The 17117-nt window shown below is 42.6% G+C and overlaps 1 protein-coding gene across 2 annotated transcripts in view; it reads left to right on the top strand.

The window, feature by feature from the left end:
* prkag2a (protein kinase, AMP-activated, gamma 2 non-catalytic subunit a) overlaps positions 1 to 17117 on the top strand; it is a 281713-nt gene that overhangs the window by 180647 nt on the left and 83949 nt on the right. For both annotated transcript variants that reach the window (XM_060900026.1, XM_060900027.1), the window contains one exon: positions 9803 to 9912. In XM_060900026.1, the coding sequence (XP_060756009.1) occupies positions 9803 to 9912 (110 nt within the window). The remainder of the gene's footprint in view (positions 1 to 9802; positions 9913 to 17117) is intronic.

Below are 17117 nucleotides of genomic sequence, written 5' to 3'. Positions count from 1 at the left end.
GGAGGTAGTTGCCATTAAAACAAATTACTATTTCCATACTTGACAAGTGGACACACTAAAGACAGTGCATAGGATTTATAAAACTAAAAATAATAAAAGAAAACTAATAGCAGCAGTTTTCAATTTCTTTGCAGCACCTGCAGTATGGGAGGACAAGGCAATAATAAATATCAAAATATATATATACTATATTACTCTACATTAAATCATCATTATATTTGTTACATTACTTTACATCAGGGGTCACCAAACTTTTTTCTCTGGGGGCCACATTGTCGTTCCTGACTGTGATGGGGGCCGGGGTCGGGTCAGCTATATCACATAGAATTGTATAACCCAGACAAATATGACCACCAGCAGGCCTCATTGTGTAGTAGAGATTACTAGCCTGGCACGGCCATCCCCACTACTATATCCATACTACTATATCCATACTACTATATCCCCACTACTATATCCATACTACTATATCCACACTACTATATCCATACTACTATATCCACACTACTATATCCACACTACTATATCCATACTACTATATCCTCACTACTATATCCATACTACTATATCCACACTACTATATCCACACTACTATATCCACACTACTATATCCACACTACTATATCCACACTACTATATCCACACTACTATATCCATACTACTATATCCCCACTACTATATCCCCACTACTATATCCTCACTACTATATCCATACTACTATATCCATACTACTATATCCATACTACTATATCCTCACTACTATATCCATACTACTATATCCTCACTACTATATCCATACTACTATATCCTCACTACTATATCCTCACTACTATATCCTCACTACTATATCCTCACTACTATATCCATACTACTATATCCTCACTACTATATCCTCACTACTATATCCTCACTACTATATCCATACTACTATATCCTCACTACTATATCCTCACTACTATATCCTCACTACTATATCCATACTACTATATCCTCACTACTATATCCTCACTACTATATCCTCACTACTATATCCATACTACTATATCCTCACTACTATATCCATACTACTATATCCTCACTACTATATCCATACTACTATATCCTCACTACTATATCCATACTACTATATCCCCACTACTATATCCATACTACTATATCCTCACTACTATATCCATACTACTATATCAACACTTGATTCCTGGCACATATTTGTTTATCTTTACTAGTGGTTTGCAAAAGTAGTAATCGAGTCTTCACACTTTGTTTTAATTTGAAATACCACAGATATTCCATTTATTTATTTTCTAATAAAAATATCAAAGCTGTTAAGGTAAGAAACATCTGTCTAGTTGAGGTGATTGACACTGGCAAAGGTGAGTGGAAAATTATAAATTGTAGGTAAGCCTGTTGATATTATTAATAATATTAATAATAATTGTATGCAGCACTTAATAAAGGTCAAATAAATAGGCCTATAAAATAAATACATTTTAAAAAACAGTGAAATTATAATAATATGAGCAATAGATCACAGCAGTTGTGCTGTGTCCTGCACGTCATTGCTCTCATCCATAGCCAAAGCAAAAAACTCGAATTCTGACGCTTTCTCATTCAGCTGGTCATACACGTTGTCCCCCAAATCTTCAGTTTGCCTGGTCATAGTAGGTGCGGAGAGACTCACCGCGTTGAGCGCATCCTTCTTGTCGGGACACACCTCCTCGGCCACAGCAAGCATGCATACTTTAACAAAGTCCCCATCAGTAAACGGCTTTCCATGGGTAGCTAGTAGGTGAGCTACCTTATAGCTAGCTCAGACAGCAGCCTGGTTGATCTGGGTTTGGCGAAGGAATACATTCTGTTGTGCAGCCAGTCCGCATTTCATCCTCCGAATCCTGTCTTCTCTTGTTTGCCCTCGCAAACTAGCATACTCTTTGTGGCATAGTTCGAATTACGTGGGAGCCAATAGGAGCTGAGCTCCCATTCCCTCAGGCTCCCATGAAAGAAGCAAACTTAATTTTCTGTGCAACTCTCTCAAATACGTCATATATCACCATAATAAGCTTGAATAGCCTATATCACCATATAAATATAAATAAAACTCATTTCATTTCCGATCGCCATGCAGCCATAACTTTGTATTGAACGTGTTATTAAACCGCAACATGTGCGGCTGTACTTCACCACCACACCACTATGCGCGCAAACTGAAATTTGCAGCCTGCGAAATCGAATGTGAAGTTAAGTCCGAAGAAGACTTGTCCTCTATCTCACAACGATCTTCCTTTGTTTAACAATATATATATATATATATATATATATATATATATAATTTGTTTAACTATATATATATATATAATATGCATGCAACACCGCGTGCGTGCGCGCGTGCATGCGCGCGCCTGTGTGTGAAAGCTGTGCACTGCAGTGCGCAAAAGTGCGCTGGTCCAGGAGAGCGAGTATGCATTGCTTTTTTTTTTTTTTAAATAGAGACCCCCATAGGGTCAAATTTATAATTCGAACCCTGCTTTGTGGCGGGTTTCATAGTGACGACGCAGATTATATTCTTTGAAAACCGGCACACTTTCTTTACATACAAGACAAACTGCATGGTCCTTACACTGAACGAAAAAATAATCGGTGGCCCACTGTTCTTTAAAAACTCTGCACTCTCTGTCAGCTTTTCGCTTACCGCTAGCCACTTTGCTGTCCTGAACACTGACAGTTCTTTGCGCATGCGCTGCCTGTCACTGCTTGATCGCGAGCATATGACGAAAATTCGGAAAATATGAATAGTTCATTTTATAACTAAATATCAATTTTAATTGATAAAATCAACAAAATACAAGATGCAGACATGTTATTATTTGCCAAAAAGCAATTTAAAAAAAATAGGCCATGACCACTTTTGGGGATTGCCTCATAGGGCCGGTTCAAGTGATGGGGGGCAGAGGGGCTGGGGGGCCGGTCAAAGGGGGGGTGGCGGGCCGGATCTGGCCCGCGGGCCGTAGTTTGGTGACCCCTGCTTTACATTATATTTAAATGCCTTATGCATTTATAGTTTGTGGAGCATCCTCAAATTAGGAAACAATACACTCACTTAGCATAATATTTCTTTTAGCATGTTGTAGTACCGCAGCAGTTATGTCAAGGGGTGTTCACACGGCAACTTTTACTCCGGTGTAGCACCGGGGCTGTCCCGGTAGAGCGTTCACACGGTACAAAGTTATAGCGGTGTAGCCCCTGAAAGCTGCTTAAACCGGTGCAAATCTAACCCTGCTCGGGAGGTGGTTTAAGAAATTTACTCCGGAGTAAATGCTAGTTTGCGGGGCAGCACCGATATAAAATGGGACGTCTGAACGCTACAGGGGTAGACTCGCTACGCGTGAGGAGAGTTGATTACATACGGGCATTGCATAATTTGCATCCTGGTATTTTGCGCTTCCAAAATGGCGAATATCAACAACAACAGAACTGCGTGTCTTCCAGTGTTGCCAGATTGGGCAGTTTTAAGTGCATTTTGGCGGATTTGAACATATTTTGGGCTGGAAAACGTCAGCAGTATCTGGTAACACTGGTGTCTTCATCCACGTTGTTTTCCCGGCGCTTGGTGATGCCATGACAACCGGGAAAAGGAAGTACATTTTCACGCATGCACATATTTAATTTCCGCATTATTACTATCGCAAATGATGGTAATAATGATAGGAAATGATAGTAATAAAAGGAAATTATATTAACTTTATTACTATCAAAGGAAATGATAGTAATAAAGTTTTTTGCTACTATTGCACGGTCGCAGAAACTGCCGTGGGGCTGCACCGGTGCTAACACGCTTCTTTCTAGTAAGCAGGGTTGTGACGCGTGAACGCTGCGCAAAATTTACACCGGTGTAAGATGTATCGCAACAAAATACATCGGTGCAGCATCGATGCAAATATGTGCCGTGTGAACACCCTATCAGACTCGGTGAGTGTGCAGATGTCCTTCAGATTTACGTATTTCTGCAGACAGGAGTGCAGCGTGGATGGCAGGCTGTTGCTCTAAAAAGCGGTCAAGCATGTCGTGCGCGCTGTTCCAGCGAGATTTGTAAACAGTCGCAGTCGCATATGATGTCTATGCAGAATGTCTAGGTCGCAGTAGCCCGCCGCCGAAAATGCCACTGGCATGAAGGCAGCAGGCGTCAAAAACTCCACGGCGACATCTACAGGACTGGAAGTTGTATTCTACTTGTTTTTGGCTGATGTTCGCCAACCATTCATACAACTTTTATTTATTCATTTTTTAAAAATTAATAATCGATATTTGGCGTCAAGAATCGATGCAGTATATCGTGAAAGTTAGTATCGTGATGCATTGTCATGACGATTATTTTGCACACCCCTAACCTACAGTGTCCATTCCACACGCAAGACATCTGTTTGAGATAATTAATATGCCATGAAAAAAATATAGTTCATACCAACAGTTGAACAGCGTTCTCACTTTGTGTGTAGTGCAGCATTGAGCCGTATTTGTCATGTTATGTTTCGACAGACATGTCAAGCAAAAAGATTTCAATAAAGTTTTTGGCCCCCCCAGTTATTGGACAAGTGAAGGTCAACCTTGTGAATGTTGTAAAGTTTATTTGTATAGCGTGTTTAACAGACATTTTTGCAAAACAGCTTTACAGAAAATTTAAAGCTGCCTTTTTTTTTTTTTTTTAAATTTAAATACGAGCTAATTTTATTCCCAATGAGGCTTGTGGTGACAGTGGCAAGGGAAAACTCCGTCAGATGACATGAAGAAACCTTGAGAGGAACCAGACTCAAAAGGAACCCATCCTCTTCTGGGTGATAATAGATGGCGTCATTTTATAAATAACTCGCTTCTATAACAGTGTCCTATATCACAAAGTATAACTGAAACTAGGAAATTCATTATAGTTTTAACATCAAGTCTGTTTCGTTGACGTTAAACTGTTCATTGATGGAAACTTGCATGCAAACCTGTTCATGATGACTGCAGTCTTAAAGTTAGCAAGTCAACTGTAGTCCTCGGACGCATTACTGTAAGGGTCCAGAGCCATCTTCCAAGTGTGACTTTTGACTGACCGTATGGGGCCGTCCTCCACAGGGGCAATGTGATGAGTCTCCAGCCAGACGTAGGGCATCAGGATGGATCAGGCAGGTCTGGGGAGTAGAAGAGGTCAGCATCTCCGTTTTGGGATCGACATGTAACTCCGAGAGAGAGAAAACAGGTTGTTGGGTATGCCCAATGTCACCTAATGAGTAAGGACAGGGAAAATATTTATTTATTTATTTGTGTGTGTGTGTGTGTGTGGCGCAAACACAAGTTCCCAAACTGAACCTTGCCCATTTGATCAGTGAAGCTAAGCAGAACTGTTGGTCTTGCTGGCAGAAGATGCTGACAGACAGGAACTGGCAACATGGAAAAAGATAAAGCTCACTTCAGGGCACAGAACTCTGGCCAGAAATCAAGTGGCGCCTCGAAGGAGACTGGGCTTTTATTTTTATCTGGACTGAACAGGAAAATGACTCAATGGCCCCCTTAAAAATGCTGCTTCCAGCAAATGACTTGTCCTAAGAAACCAGTTCAGTCTTGAGTGCTACTGTAGAAACTGTCAAGGCGACTGAAATCGGAGTGTGTGGATGGAGCCGGATGGCAGATACAGATGGGCTGAAATGCAGACGGCCTGGCTGTGCAGCTCCCCCACCCCCAAGGTTTAAGGTTTCTTTCTTAAATGAAGTGTTCTGCTGAGTTCAAACTAATGACATTTTTAAATTAAAGTATTAATACAGCAAGGCTAACTTTTAATCTTGGTTATCATTTTAGTTTTGAATGAACTCTTGTAATGATTGAGCACACTTTTTAACTTTGGCATAAACTCTGCTTAAATTAACACCAGTTTGTTTAGTGTTTAAACTGCATATCACAGGTAAATTCAGGAGCAAGATCAATGTAATTCTCCTATTTTATATTAAACTTTGGTCAAATATCTGTCACATTCTGCATTTTGTGCAATTTTTTTTTACCTTGCGCAATACCAGAAAAATTCAGTTGAAATCAAGCCATTTGAGGCATGGGTGTGTATACTTAGAAAAGCCAAGGAGTTGTCAGGATTCCTGAATAACTGTCCGTTTAGGTAGAGTTTGTCGACTGTCAGAGTTGCGCGGATGTTTTTTTTTTTTTCCTCCTGTTTTCTTTAAGTATTGGGTATAGAATCTTTCTTCTTTCATTGATCGCACGGGGAAAATGGTCGTTCATTCCGTATTTGGTGCCTTTGAGTTCTTTTCCTTTGTTTTTTACCACTTCTTTCTGCTTGTAGTGTTCGAACTTTGCAATGATGGGTCTGGGTTTGTCCTTTTGCTGCTTGCCAAGACGGTGAACTCGATGGAATGTGATTAGATTGACAGTCACTACGTTTACATGCACATAGAGAGAATCGAAATTGAACCGAACTTGATTTCTCGGAATCGAGCTACACGACCTAGTTTATGCGATTTCTGCCGAGCTACTTTGTGCATGTATACCCTATCGAGCTAGTTGTCGAGCTACTTCCGGAAGTGACGAGTGACGAGACCACAAGCGGGAAACACAACAGCCTCGGTCGGCATGACAACAGTAGTAGCGAGCAGCAGAAGAGGTCAGGAGGAACAAACGAAGAAGAGAAAATGGCGATGTAGAGCTCTCTGAAGTGTGGGTGGAGCACAGAGGACGGCAGGACAAAGCTTCTGGTACTAATAGGCTTTTTACTGTCAGACTTTTCAGTTTAACAGCCTACTTTTATTCTTGAGAGAAAAACGCACGCGCTGTGTTCTAGTCCCGGGATGAGCTGTCCCCTCTGCCTCCTTAAATAGGGTGTGGTTACTGGGAAGACACACAAACACAGGTTAATTACCGTCAGGTGTAGTTATTCTGCCACTCACCTTCCCTGGCTCCGCCCTCCTGTCACAGACCGGCGCTTGACCACACCCCCACTGCCACAGGCAAGCAGAAACGTGCACTTCTGGAGCAATGAGGAGACAGAGTTCATGCTCATTCAGCTTAAGGAGTTGAATATATTAAAATTCATGGACGGGAGAAAAACGCGCAACGGAGAACACGGAACTGATAACTTGGTTTACACTCTTGAATAGCTCTTCATGACGACAACCGGAAGTGTACCAACACGATGGGGTGTGTTGCGCCACCTGTGGCTCGGGTGCACAATGCCCGATTTCATTGTGTGCATGTAGGATTGGATTTCTCTGGCACCCTGCTGGGACCTTCAGCTCGATTACCGACAGCAGCTCGATTTGGATGTGCATGTAAACGTAGTCCGTGTCCTTGGGCAGTTTGAGTTGTGTTAGCATGAAGTCTTTTATGAGTAGCTCTAGATTGTCGGGTGTTTTAACGGGGTCTTTGGGTTCCGGGATGCCTGAGAATGAGGTTGTCGTGCATTGAACGTGTTTGAATGTCCAGTATGCCATAACCTACATTAATTCTATTATCCCTCCACACCTCTTTAATAACCAGCTCCCCACTAGCCCATACAAGTGCACTACATATGTGTTATTGTATTCTTCATTAACGTTTTTTTTCATGTCATTGATAATTGTTTCTGTTGGTACTTGTCATCTTGTCCACTCTGCCCCATGTTACCCTCCTCTCCCTATCCTGTTTTACATTCCAGCCTACACATTCACACTCACTCAGCACCACTACACACCATTTGCATCATTTCACCAATACCTCTTTCTCATTTACTACAATCAGACGTTAACCATATTAGCATGTCCAAGCTAACCTTCCTAACTTGGAATGTCCGCGGCATTGGATCTCAGGCAAAGAGGGCCAAGGTATTTGACCAACTTAGTAAATTACAAGCAGATATTTGCCTCCTTCAAGAAACCCATCTATCAGAATTTGACTGCAACAGAATCAAATCTGCTCAATATAATCAAGCATTTTCAGCTAATTATAACTCAAAACAACGAGGTGTTTGCATATTAATTCATAAAAAAATCTCATTTATTCACAATACTACCATTTCCGATCCAGAAGGACGCTTTATTATCATAACATCTCAATTAACAATAGCCCAATTACAATCGGAAACGTGTATGGCCCAAACTCAGATAATCCAGCTTTTTTTCAATCCTTCTTTTCTTCAATAGCAAATATGACCGATTTGCCCAGTAATAATTGCAGGAGATTTCAATACTGTCTTAGACTCAACAATTGACCGCTCTAATAATTCAAAAAACAAACAAATTTGGCAATCCACCTCAACTATCAAGCAGTTCATGAGTGATTTTGGTCTTGCCGACAGCTGGCGCATACAACACCCATACAACAGAGAATACTCATTCTTCTCGTCCGTCCACCGCTCCTACTCCCGTCTGGACTTTTTTCTTACAAGTAACTCCCTTATTCCCAATATTTCTCAATAATCCACCCAATCATCATCAGTGACCATGCCCCTGTAACAATTAACTGGTCTATGAATCAACCACACAGATCAGTCCCCAGATGGCGCTTTAACATATCACTCCTCCAAGATCCACATTTTGACACTCTTATCAGGAGAGTGGGCACTCTTTCTAGAGATGAATGACTCCCTGGAGTCATCACCTTCTCTTCTGTGGGAAACAGGAAAAGCAGTGCTTAGAGGAGTTCTCTCATTTTCCGTCTTCAAAAAAAAAAAAGCCATTTAAGGCGAATTGGTCCGCCTCTGAAAAAACTTGGCGTTTGGATTTCCCGGGAAACAACATTGATTTTCGTGACGTCGCGTGCGGGACGCCTCCCTCTGAATCCTACATCAGCACTGGTTTGTTTTTGAGAAAATGACCTGGTGGTTTTCTGCAAATTTCTTTATCGTGTAATTATTAAAACGGTTAACAGATGTATCATAGGAGGGTGTAGCAACGCCAATCTTGATGGGATTAGTACTCATTGTTTCCCAAAAGACCGGACAGTGAGAGAGAAACGGGAGCGCTTGGTCTACACAGGCTGTGCACTGAAACCGTGCAAAGCTCTCGCAGCCTGCTGGCGCTTCTGCAGGTGACGTCACGAATCTGGCTCCAGACTCCCTTGGGATTTTTCCAGACGCGGTTTTTTTTTTTTTTTTTTTTTTTTTTCTGCTGTAGACAGATGGCCTTGTGCAAAATTACCCTTCTGGATGAGTGTGTAAAGGGACATACTTTCATATTAAACACGAAATTGGTCCAGAATATGCACTAAGTTGCTCTTCACTTTTTTTGGGGGGGCGGGTGTCTTTCTTCCCAGAGTTTAACCTGCCCTTCAGGCGACGCTTTTTGCTTCGGTCTCATCTCATTATCTCTAGCCGCTTTATTCTTCTACAGGGTCGCAGGCAAGCTGGAGCCTATCCCAGATGACTACGGGCGAAAGGCGGGGTACACCCTGGACAAGTCGCCAGGTCATCACAGGGCTGACACATAGACACAGACAACCATTCACACTCACATTCACACCTACGGTCAATTTAGAGTCACCAGTTAACCTAACCTGCATGTCTTTGGACTGTGGGGGAAACCGGAGCACCCGGAGGAAACCCACGCGGACACGGGGAGAACATGCAAACTCCGCACAGAAAGGCCCTCGCCGGCCACGGGGCTCGAACCCGGACCTTCTTGCTGTGAGGCGACAGCGCTAACCACTACACCACCGTGCCGCCCTTTTTGCTTCGGTGTTAAATGTTTTTACTCCTGCTTGATTTCTGCATTGTTTATGGATTTGAATGTGCAGCCCCTTTGCATGTTTATACACAGGACTCAATGCGGCTTTTTGTTTTTCATTGCAGTTGTCGAAGAGTCTGAAAGTGATATTTACATGCGCTTTATGAAGTCCCACAAGTGCTATGACATCGTCCCCACTAGTTCAAAGCTGGTGGTGTTTGACACAACGCTACAAGTAAGTGCTCTTTTTTTTTTTTTTTAAAGATTAAAACTTCACCTACTTCAGATATGTTAGGAATGACCTGCATGGCTCGCCTTCCTAAAATTGTCAATCAGAAACCTTTTGTTTGTTTTCTTTCATCAAACAAATGAGTACAACTGGAATGTAAAGTCCAAAGCTATTCCAAAGTTCAATTGAAACTTTGTTGGTGATGAAAGAATAAATGACGACGGGAGTGTATGTTGCTTGGGCATTTCATTGACTTTAGTTAAATGTTATTTCAGAAACGAAAGCTGTTTTTAAATAACTATTTATGCCAAAGCACTGTTAAAGTATCAACTGGGACAGTAATGTAGTCTGCAAGCTTTAGATTAATATACTCTAACAGAAATGATTTTTGTAGTAATGGCTAATTCACGGGGAGTTGTACAGCAGAAAAGCTACATTATAGAAATCGAGTTTAAAAAAAAAATCCTTCTTTACCAAAGAAGGATGAATAATTGTTGACATGGTGAAGGTCTCTGTGAGTAAATCTACATTTATGGAAGTGTCTCAGGCATCCAGTTTTTGTTCGTCAGAGTTTTTCCACCGCCTGACCAGTCGAAGGGCTCATTTATGCTCTTATTACGTACGAAAATACAGCCGTTTCAAGTTATGCAACCATCATTTGCCCGCGTACTTCCTTGCGTCCCTTGTTGGCATGGATGTTAATCAATACATCTGCTAGAGGGCAGCTTGGAGTCAAACGTTTCCAACAGCAGCGACCATGACGTGGAGGAGATCGTAATAATGTACCTGTTAAGAATTTAAAAAAAAAAAAAAAAGGGTAGCGTTGTAGACGCTGTAAACCTCATGCACATGATTAGTAACGGTCTCATTAATCATGTAACCTTTTCTGCAAAGCTTAAAGTGCATATCACTGGTAAATTCAGGAGCAAGATCAGTGTATTTCTCCTATTTTATATTAAACTTTGGTCAAATATCTGTCACGTTTTGCGCAGTTTTTTACCTTGCACAATACCAGAAAAATTCAGTTGAAATCAAGCCATTTGAGGCGAATTGGTCTGCCTGTGAAAAAACTTGGCATTTGGATTTCCCGGGAAACATTGATTTTCGTGACGTCTCATGCGGGACGCCTCCCTCTGAATCCTACGTCACCGCTGGTTTGTTTGAGAAAACGACCTGGTGATTTTTCTGCAAATTTCTTCAACGTTATCACGTAATTATTAAAATGGTTAACAGATGTATCGTAGGAGGGTGTAGCAACACCAATCTTGATGGGATTAGCACTCATCGTTTCCCAAAAGACCGGACAATGAGAGAGAAATGGGAGCGCTTCATGCGAGGCACCCGGAAAAATTGGCTACAGACTACAGCATTATTTGCGGTGCTCACTTCACAAGGCCCGATGACTTGGAGAACTATTTGCGGTGGGAAATGGGCTTCGCGAGGCAACTTGATCTGAAAAAAGACGCAATTCCATCCAAGCGCTCGGGTGACGATTCCATATTTCAATGCAAAATCGCTCGCTCCTAAACTTGGGCTACACAGGCTGTGCACTGAAACCGTGCAAGCTTGCGCAGCCTGTGACGTCACGAATCTGGCTCCAGACTCTCTTGGGATTTTTCCAGATGTGTTTTGTTTTATCTTTTTTCTGCTGTAGACAGATGGCCTTGTGCAAAATTACCCTTCTGGATGAGTGTGTAAAGGGGCATACTTTCATATTTAAAAAAAAAAAAACGAAATTGGTCCAGGATATGCCCTTTAAAATGTCTTCACTTCAGCTATTGGCTATGCTGCCCCATGATTTCTGGTGGTACTGCTCAGTTTCATCCGTAAGCTTTCAGGAAAAAGTGCACAGACGCGGAAGAAATGAACGCAGAGTCGAGACAGAAGGCTCCATCCGTATCCATGTACATATTAACGTTGAGCTTAAATGGTGCTTAAAGGAACAGTCCACCGTACTTCCATAATGAAATATGCTCTTATCTGAATTGAGACGAGCTGCTTCGTACCTCTCCGAACTTTGCGCGACCTCCCAGTCAGTCAGACGCAGTCAGACGCGCTGTCACTCCTGTTAGCAATGTAGCTAGGCTCAGTATGGCCAATGGTATTTTTTGGGGCTGTAGTTAGATGCGACCAAACTCTTCCGCGTTTTTCCTGTTTACAGAGGTTTATATGACCAATGATATGAAACAAGTTCAGTTACACAAATTGAAACGTAGCAATTTTCTATGCTATGGAAAGTCCGCACTATAATGACAGGCGTACTAACACCTTCTGCGCGCTTCGGCAGCGCATTGATATCTGAGCTCCGTATCAATGCGCTGCCGAAGCGCGCAGAAGGTGTTAGTACGCCTGTCATTATAGTGCGCACTTTACCAAGGTCATATAAACCTCTGTAAACAGGAAAAACGCGGAAGAGTTTGGTCGCATCTAACTACAGCCCCAAAAAAATACCATTGGCCATGCTGAGCCTAGCTACATTGCTAACAGGAGTGACAGCGCATCTGACTGCGTCTGACTGACTGGGAGGTCGCGCAAAGCTCGGACAGGTACGGAGCAGCTCGTCTCAATTCAGATAAGAGCATATTTCATTATGGAAGTACGGTGGACTGTTCCTTTAAGGACTCGAGGATGTTGGACTTTCCAATTTCTTCCTTAATAATCTTTTTTTTTTTTTTTTTTTTTTTTTTTTTTTAATGCCTCCGCCACCATATGGTGCAGGAGGCATTGTTTTTGGGTTGTCTGTGCGTGCGTCTGTCCCGAAACCTTGTGAACGCGATATTTCAAAGGCTAATGAAAGGAATTTCGCCAAACTTTCACCATTTGTGCACTTTGGGATAAACATGAACTGATTAGATTTTGAGATCAAAAGGTCTAAGGTCAAGGTCATTGTGAGGTCAAATGTCTGTCCGAAAACCTTGTGAACGCAATATCTCCAAGGCTGATACAAGTAATTTCACCAGGTCAAGATTACTGTGAGGTCAAATGTCCATCCCTAAATCACAACTTAAGACGTGTGGTCTACCAGGCGGAGGCATCCCCATCGACGCTGTTGGCGTCAAGTTCTATCTAGTTTCTTATTGACCTGACTTCAAGAGAAATTTAAGCGATGGTTGTTTATGGCTGCTGTAACAAGTGCAAGTCTGAACGTTCCACAACACTAACCCTGTGTCCAAAATGGCTCCCTACTCGCTGTATAGTGGACTATATGGTGAGGTTGCCATTTTGTAGTCCTGTATGAGTGTCTAGTGAGAATTATTACACCCTATATCAGGGGTTGGCAACCTTTGAGACATTGAGTGCCACTTTTGATTTTCTAATCATTGAGTGTGCCACCATCAACAACAATGGTAAAATGACGCGTAAAAATGACGTAAAAGTACATTTTCCAACAAATTTGGAATTTTATTATAGGCCTAGGCCAACTGACAAACATGGGTATTCCTGAAGGAAATAGATTGACTGCAATCTCAAACAAAAACAGTAGACAACAACAACAAAAACATGTTTGCCTTCAGTGGTTAACAGATTACTTTTTACCCCAGCACAGAACTGATAGTTGGATTTATATTCTGCATTTTTTTGTAAGAACGTGTCAACTTCTCTGTCTCTGTTCTCTGCTGAGGAGGACCCATACACTGTGTGTGTGTGAGAGAGAGAGAGAGAGAGAAATTGTAATCTTTTTAAACATCTTAAAAATCTTATGAATGAAAAGAAACCTCTCATAAATAATTTTAACAAAGGCAAGTAAGACAGAATGCCTAGCAAACAAAACGGCCAAACATTTTTAAGGAAAAAGCAACTTATTTAACTTTGACTCTCAATCATAGGCTATGCCTCCAGTAACTTGCCTACCAGTCAATGTGATCCCTGTCCTTGCTTTTCTTGGCTGAGCTTTTTTATCTGGGGTTCGTAGTTTGTCACTTTTAATTGTAAACAGGCCTCAGAATGATCCGTCGTCAAACGACTGCGGGTGGTGCTGAGCACATTTTTCATGTGCGAAAATACCTGCTCACACAGGTACGTTGATCCAAAAACAGACAAGAGGGCCAATGCGATGTTTTTGAGACAGCTGAACTTCTCCGGTGTAGATGTCCAGCATGCGAGGATGCAGGCTCCATGCTGTTGCACAGTGCTGGACTCCAACTGCTTGCGCAGCTCTGCGAACTTCGTCACCCACAGTGATGAGCTCTTCAATTCGATCAGCTGCATCTCCATGCCCTGTACATCCATCCAACCGAACAGCTCTGTGTCCAGGTCGTGCTCATCAAAGCTGTCGGGCTTGATCAAAAAATCGAACATCGGACCCTAGCGTTTAAAATCCACAAAGCGGGCAGTGAACTCCGCCTCTAGTTCCGGCATGTATTCAGCTATTTCTGTGGTGCTGATGTTGCGTTGTGTGGACAACTCCAAGTGTCCGAAGTAGCGAAAGGTTGAGGACGCAATGTCACGTGAGAATACCGCAAGTTTGGCAACAAAAGCAGTCCACGTTTCAAACATGTCCAAAACAGTTTGTCCTGCACCTTGCAGTTTGACATTAAGCTCGTTGAGGTGCCCAGTGATGTCCGCAAGAAACGCGAGTTTAACAATCCACCCCTCGTCCTCCAGTTGCGGATAATGTTGGCCCTTCTCCGCCAAAAACACCTTGATTGCATCGATGCAACTGACAAATCGCTGTAAAACTTTCCCGCAGCTCAGCCATCGCACCGCTGAGTGGAGAGGGAGATCTGTGTACGCGCTGTCCATTTCTTCCAGCAGGGATCGAAACTGTCGGTGTGTCAGTGCCGATCGTTTGATGAGGAAGTTGATAACCTTTGCCACCGTAGCCATAACACCATTGAGATCTGAATTTGACATTTTTGCACACAAATTTTCCTGGTGAATTATACAGTGGAGCTTCATTACGGGGTGCCCGACCTTTTCCTCAATAAGTTTGACGGCTCCCTTCTGCCTCCCAACCATGGAGGGAGCGCCGTCTGTCGTTATTGCAAAAATCTTCGCCATGTCAACCCCTCTCTCATCAAAATGTTGCGCAATCACCGTAGCTACGTCCTCACCTTTAGTTGTGTCCGGCATAGGTTTCAAACAGCAGAGCTCCTCTCTCACTGATGACTTGGATTCGTCACAGTATCTTGCCATGACAGCTAATCGTGGAATGTCATTCACGTCCACACTCTCAAGAGCTAGGCTGAAAATCTTTGCATTATTCAGTCCTTCTGTTTGCTGATATCGGACATCGTTAGCCATTTCATCGACACGTCGCTGAATTGTTCTAGCGGACGTGGGCATGTCCTTTATTCGATTTTTAATGGTGTCTTTGTTGGGCAAGTCCTCAAAAAGTCTCTCTGCGCAACTCAGAAAGGCCTCCTTTGTATATTCACCATCAGTGAATGGCTTTCCATGTTTAGCAATGCAGTTAGCCAGATTGTAACTGGCTTCTGTGACAAGGTCTTTGGTGTTGGCAAACGTTTTAAGAGAACTTGACTGTTTCCCATAACTAGCCACGGCACGTTTGAGGGATTCGGCTCTATCGGCAGCGTCTTTATAGTTCTTCTCATGTTTTGTCTCGAAATGTCTTTTAACACTTGAGGTGCGACATACAACGTTTTCACAGCACAATGTACATACAGCACGGTCTTTCACACAAACGAAACCAAATTCTTCTGTCCAGAAAGGCTGAAATAGCCGCGCTTTAGATTTTTTAGCCGGGGGCTCGGTCATCTTCTCTGCATTTGTAACGTAACATTATCAGTGCTAACTTTGACTTTGAGTTCTGGGAAAATGGGCGGGATCTCTGCGGAGAGCGCTGTAGAGCGAATGTTATTGGAGGATCGCACTGTCACTCAGTGCTCGTTGCTTTTTTTTTTTTTTTTGCTTGATTTTTTTTTTTTTTTGCTTCGGTTCTGCGTGCCAGTGGTTATGACGCCGCGTGCCACCAGTGGCACGCGTGCCATAGGTTGCCGACCCCTGCCCTATATAATGCACTCAAAGTATCCCACAATGCATCACAAAAAGTAGTGTACAACCAATGGTCACTAACCAAGCAATATATCCCATCATGCATTGCGGACCACGCTGAAAGAAATCAAATCAAATGATGTGCCTCAAATTTGATTTAATAAAAGGTGGCGGCAGCAGCAAAGAAGAAGAAAGTATTCAGCCTTGATTTTAAAAGAACTGAAAGATGCAGGTACATTTTTGTATTTAGTAATGTGGGAAATGCACTCATGTATTAATCACAAAAACACATGCTTGTATTTATTAATTTGAAAACCCACCAGCCGACTGATCTGGCACATTTTAATTGTGCGACAGTAATGACGTAAATAACGCAATGGAGTAGTGTCGAGCATTTTTCATTTTTATCAATGGGCTCACAATATAGTCCTCTATATAGTAATTCCCTATATAGGGAGTAGGAAGTAGTGAACAAGTGAGGGATTTCGGACACGGTAAATTTTATCGCTGCTTATTTGATGAAAGACCGGCTAGTGGTAGCGTGTCCACCTCTCGATCGGGAGATCTTGAGTTCTATTCACAGTCAGGTCATACCAAAGACCATCATAAAAATGGTACCTACTACCATCTGGCAAGGCACGCTGCAATACAGATGCGAGTGAGGAGTTAAACTCTCGTGGTTACCAGAGGACTAGCCCCCCCACTGTAACCCTAGCTATGTAATGGGCGAGAGGCCGAGGGCTGCGGAAACGGAGATCGGCGCCGCCCGATGCGCCACACGGCACAGGAAGGACTTTAACATTTGATGAAAGGCTGACAGGTGACACTGTTCTCAAAATCTGGCAATACAGAGAGCTCGCGTCAAGACTAGAAGAGCACTCGATTGAGTGCATACTTTCAAGCCACATGATTCGGATTTGCATCAAAATCTAATCAATTTTTCCTGGGCCCATGGCCCACTTTTTCCTCAAAAATTCATCAAAATCCGTTTACTATTTTGAGTTGCGTTGGGAACGGCCGAACAAACGGAGGCAAAAACAACCTCCTCTAACAAAGTTGGCGGAGGTTAGATGATTATATAAGTATCTATAGAGGGCAGTAAGAACGTAATGTGACGAACAGTACATGACTCCTTTAACTGCAGGAATGGTGTACCAATATACAGCAGTACATTTTACCATGTTTTACGTAAACGATTTATATCGGGCTTTCGTCTAAACCGGGGAACAGGGGCGCTGCGCCCTCTTACTGAAATG

Source organism: Neoarius graeffei, chromosome 19 (genome assembly GCF_027579695.1).
Source record: "Neoarius graeffei isolate fNeoGra1 chromosome 19, fNeoGra1.pri, whole genome shotgun sequence".
Taxonomy (NCBI): domain Eukaryota; kingdom Metazoa; phylum Chordata; class Actinopteri; order Siluriformes; family Ariidae; genus Neoarius; species Neoarius graeffei.
Note: the sequence above shows the minus strand (reverse complement) of the source record. Positions and strands in the feature narration are given on the sequence as shown.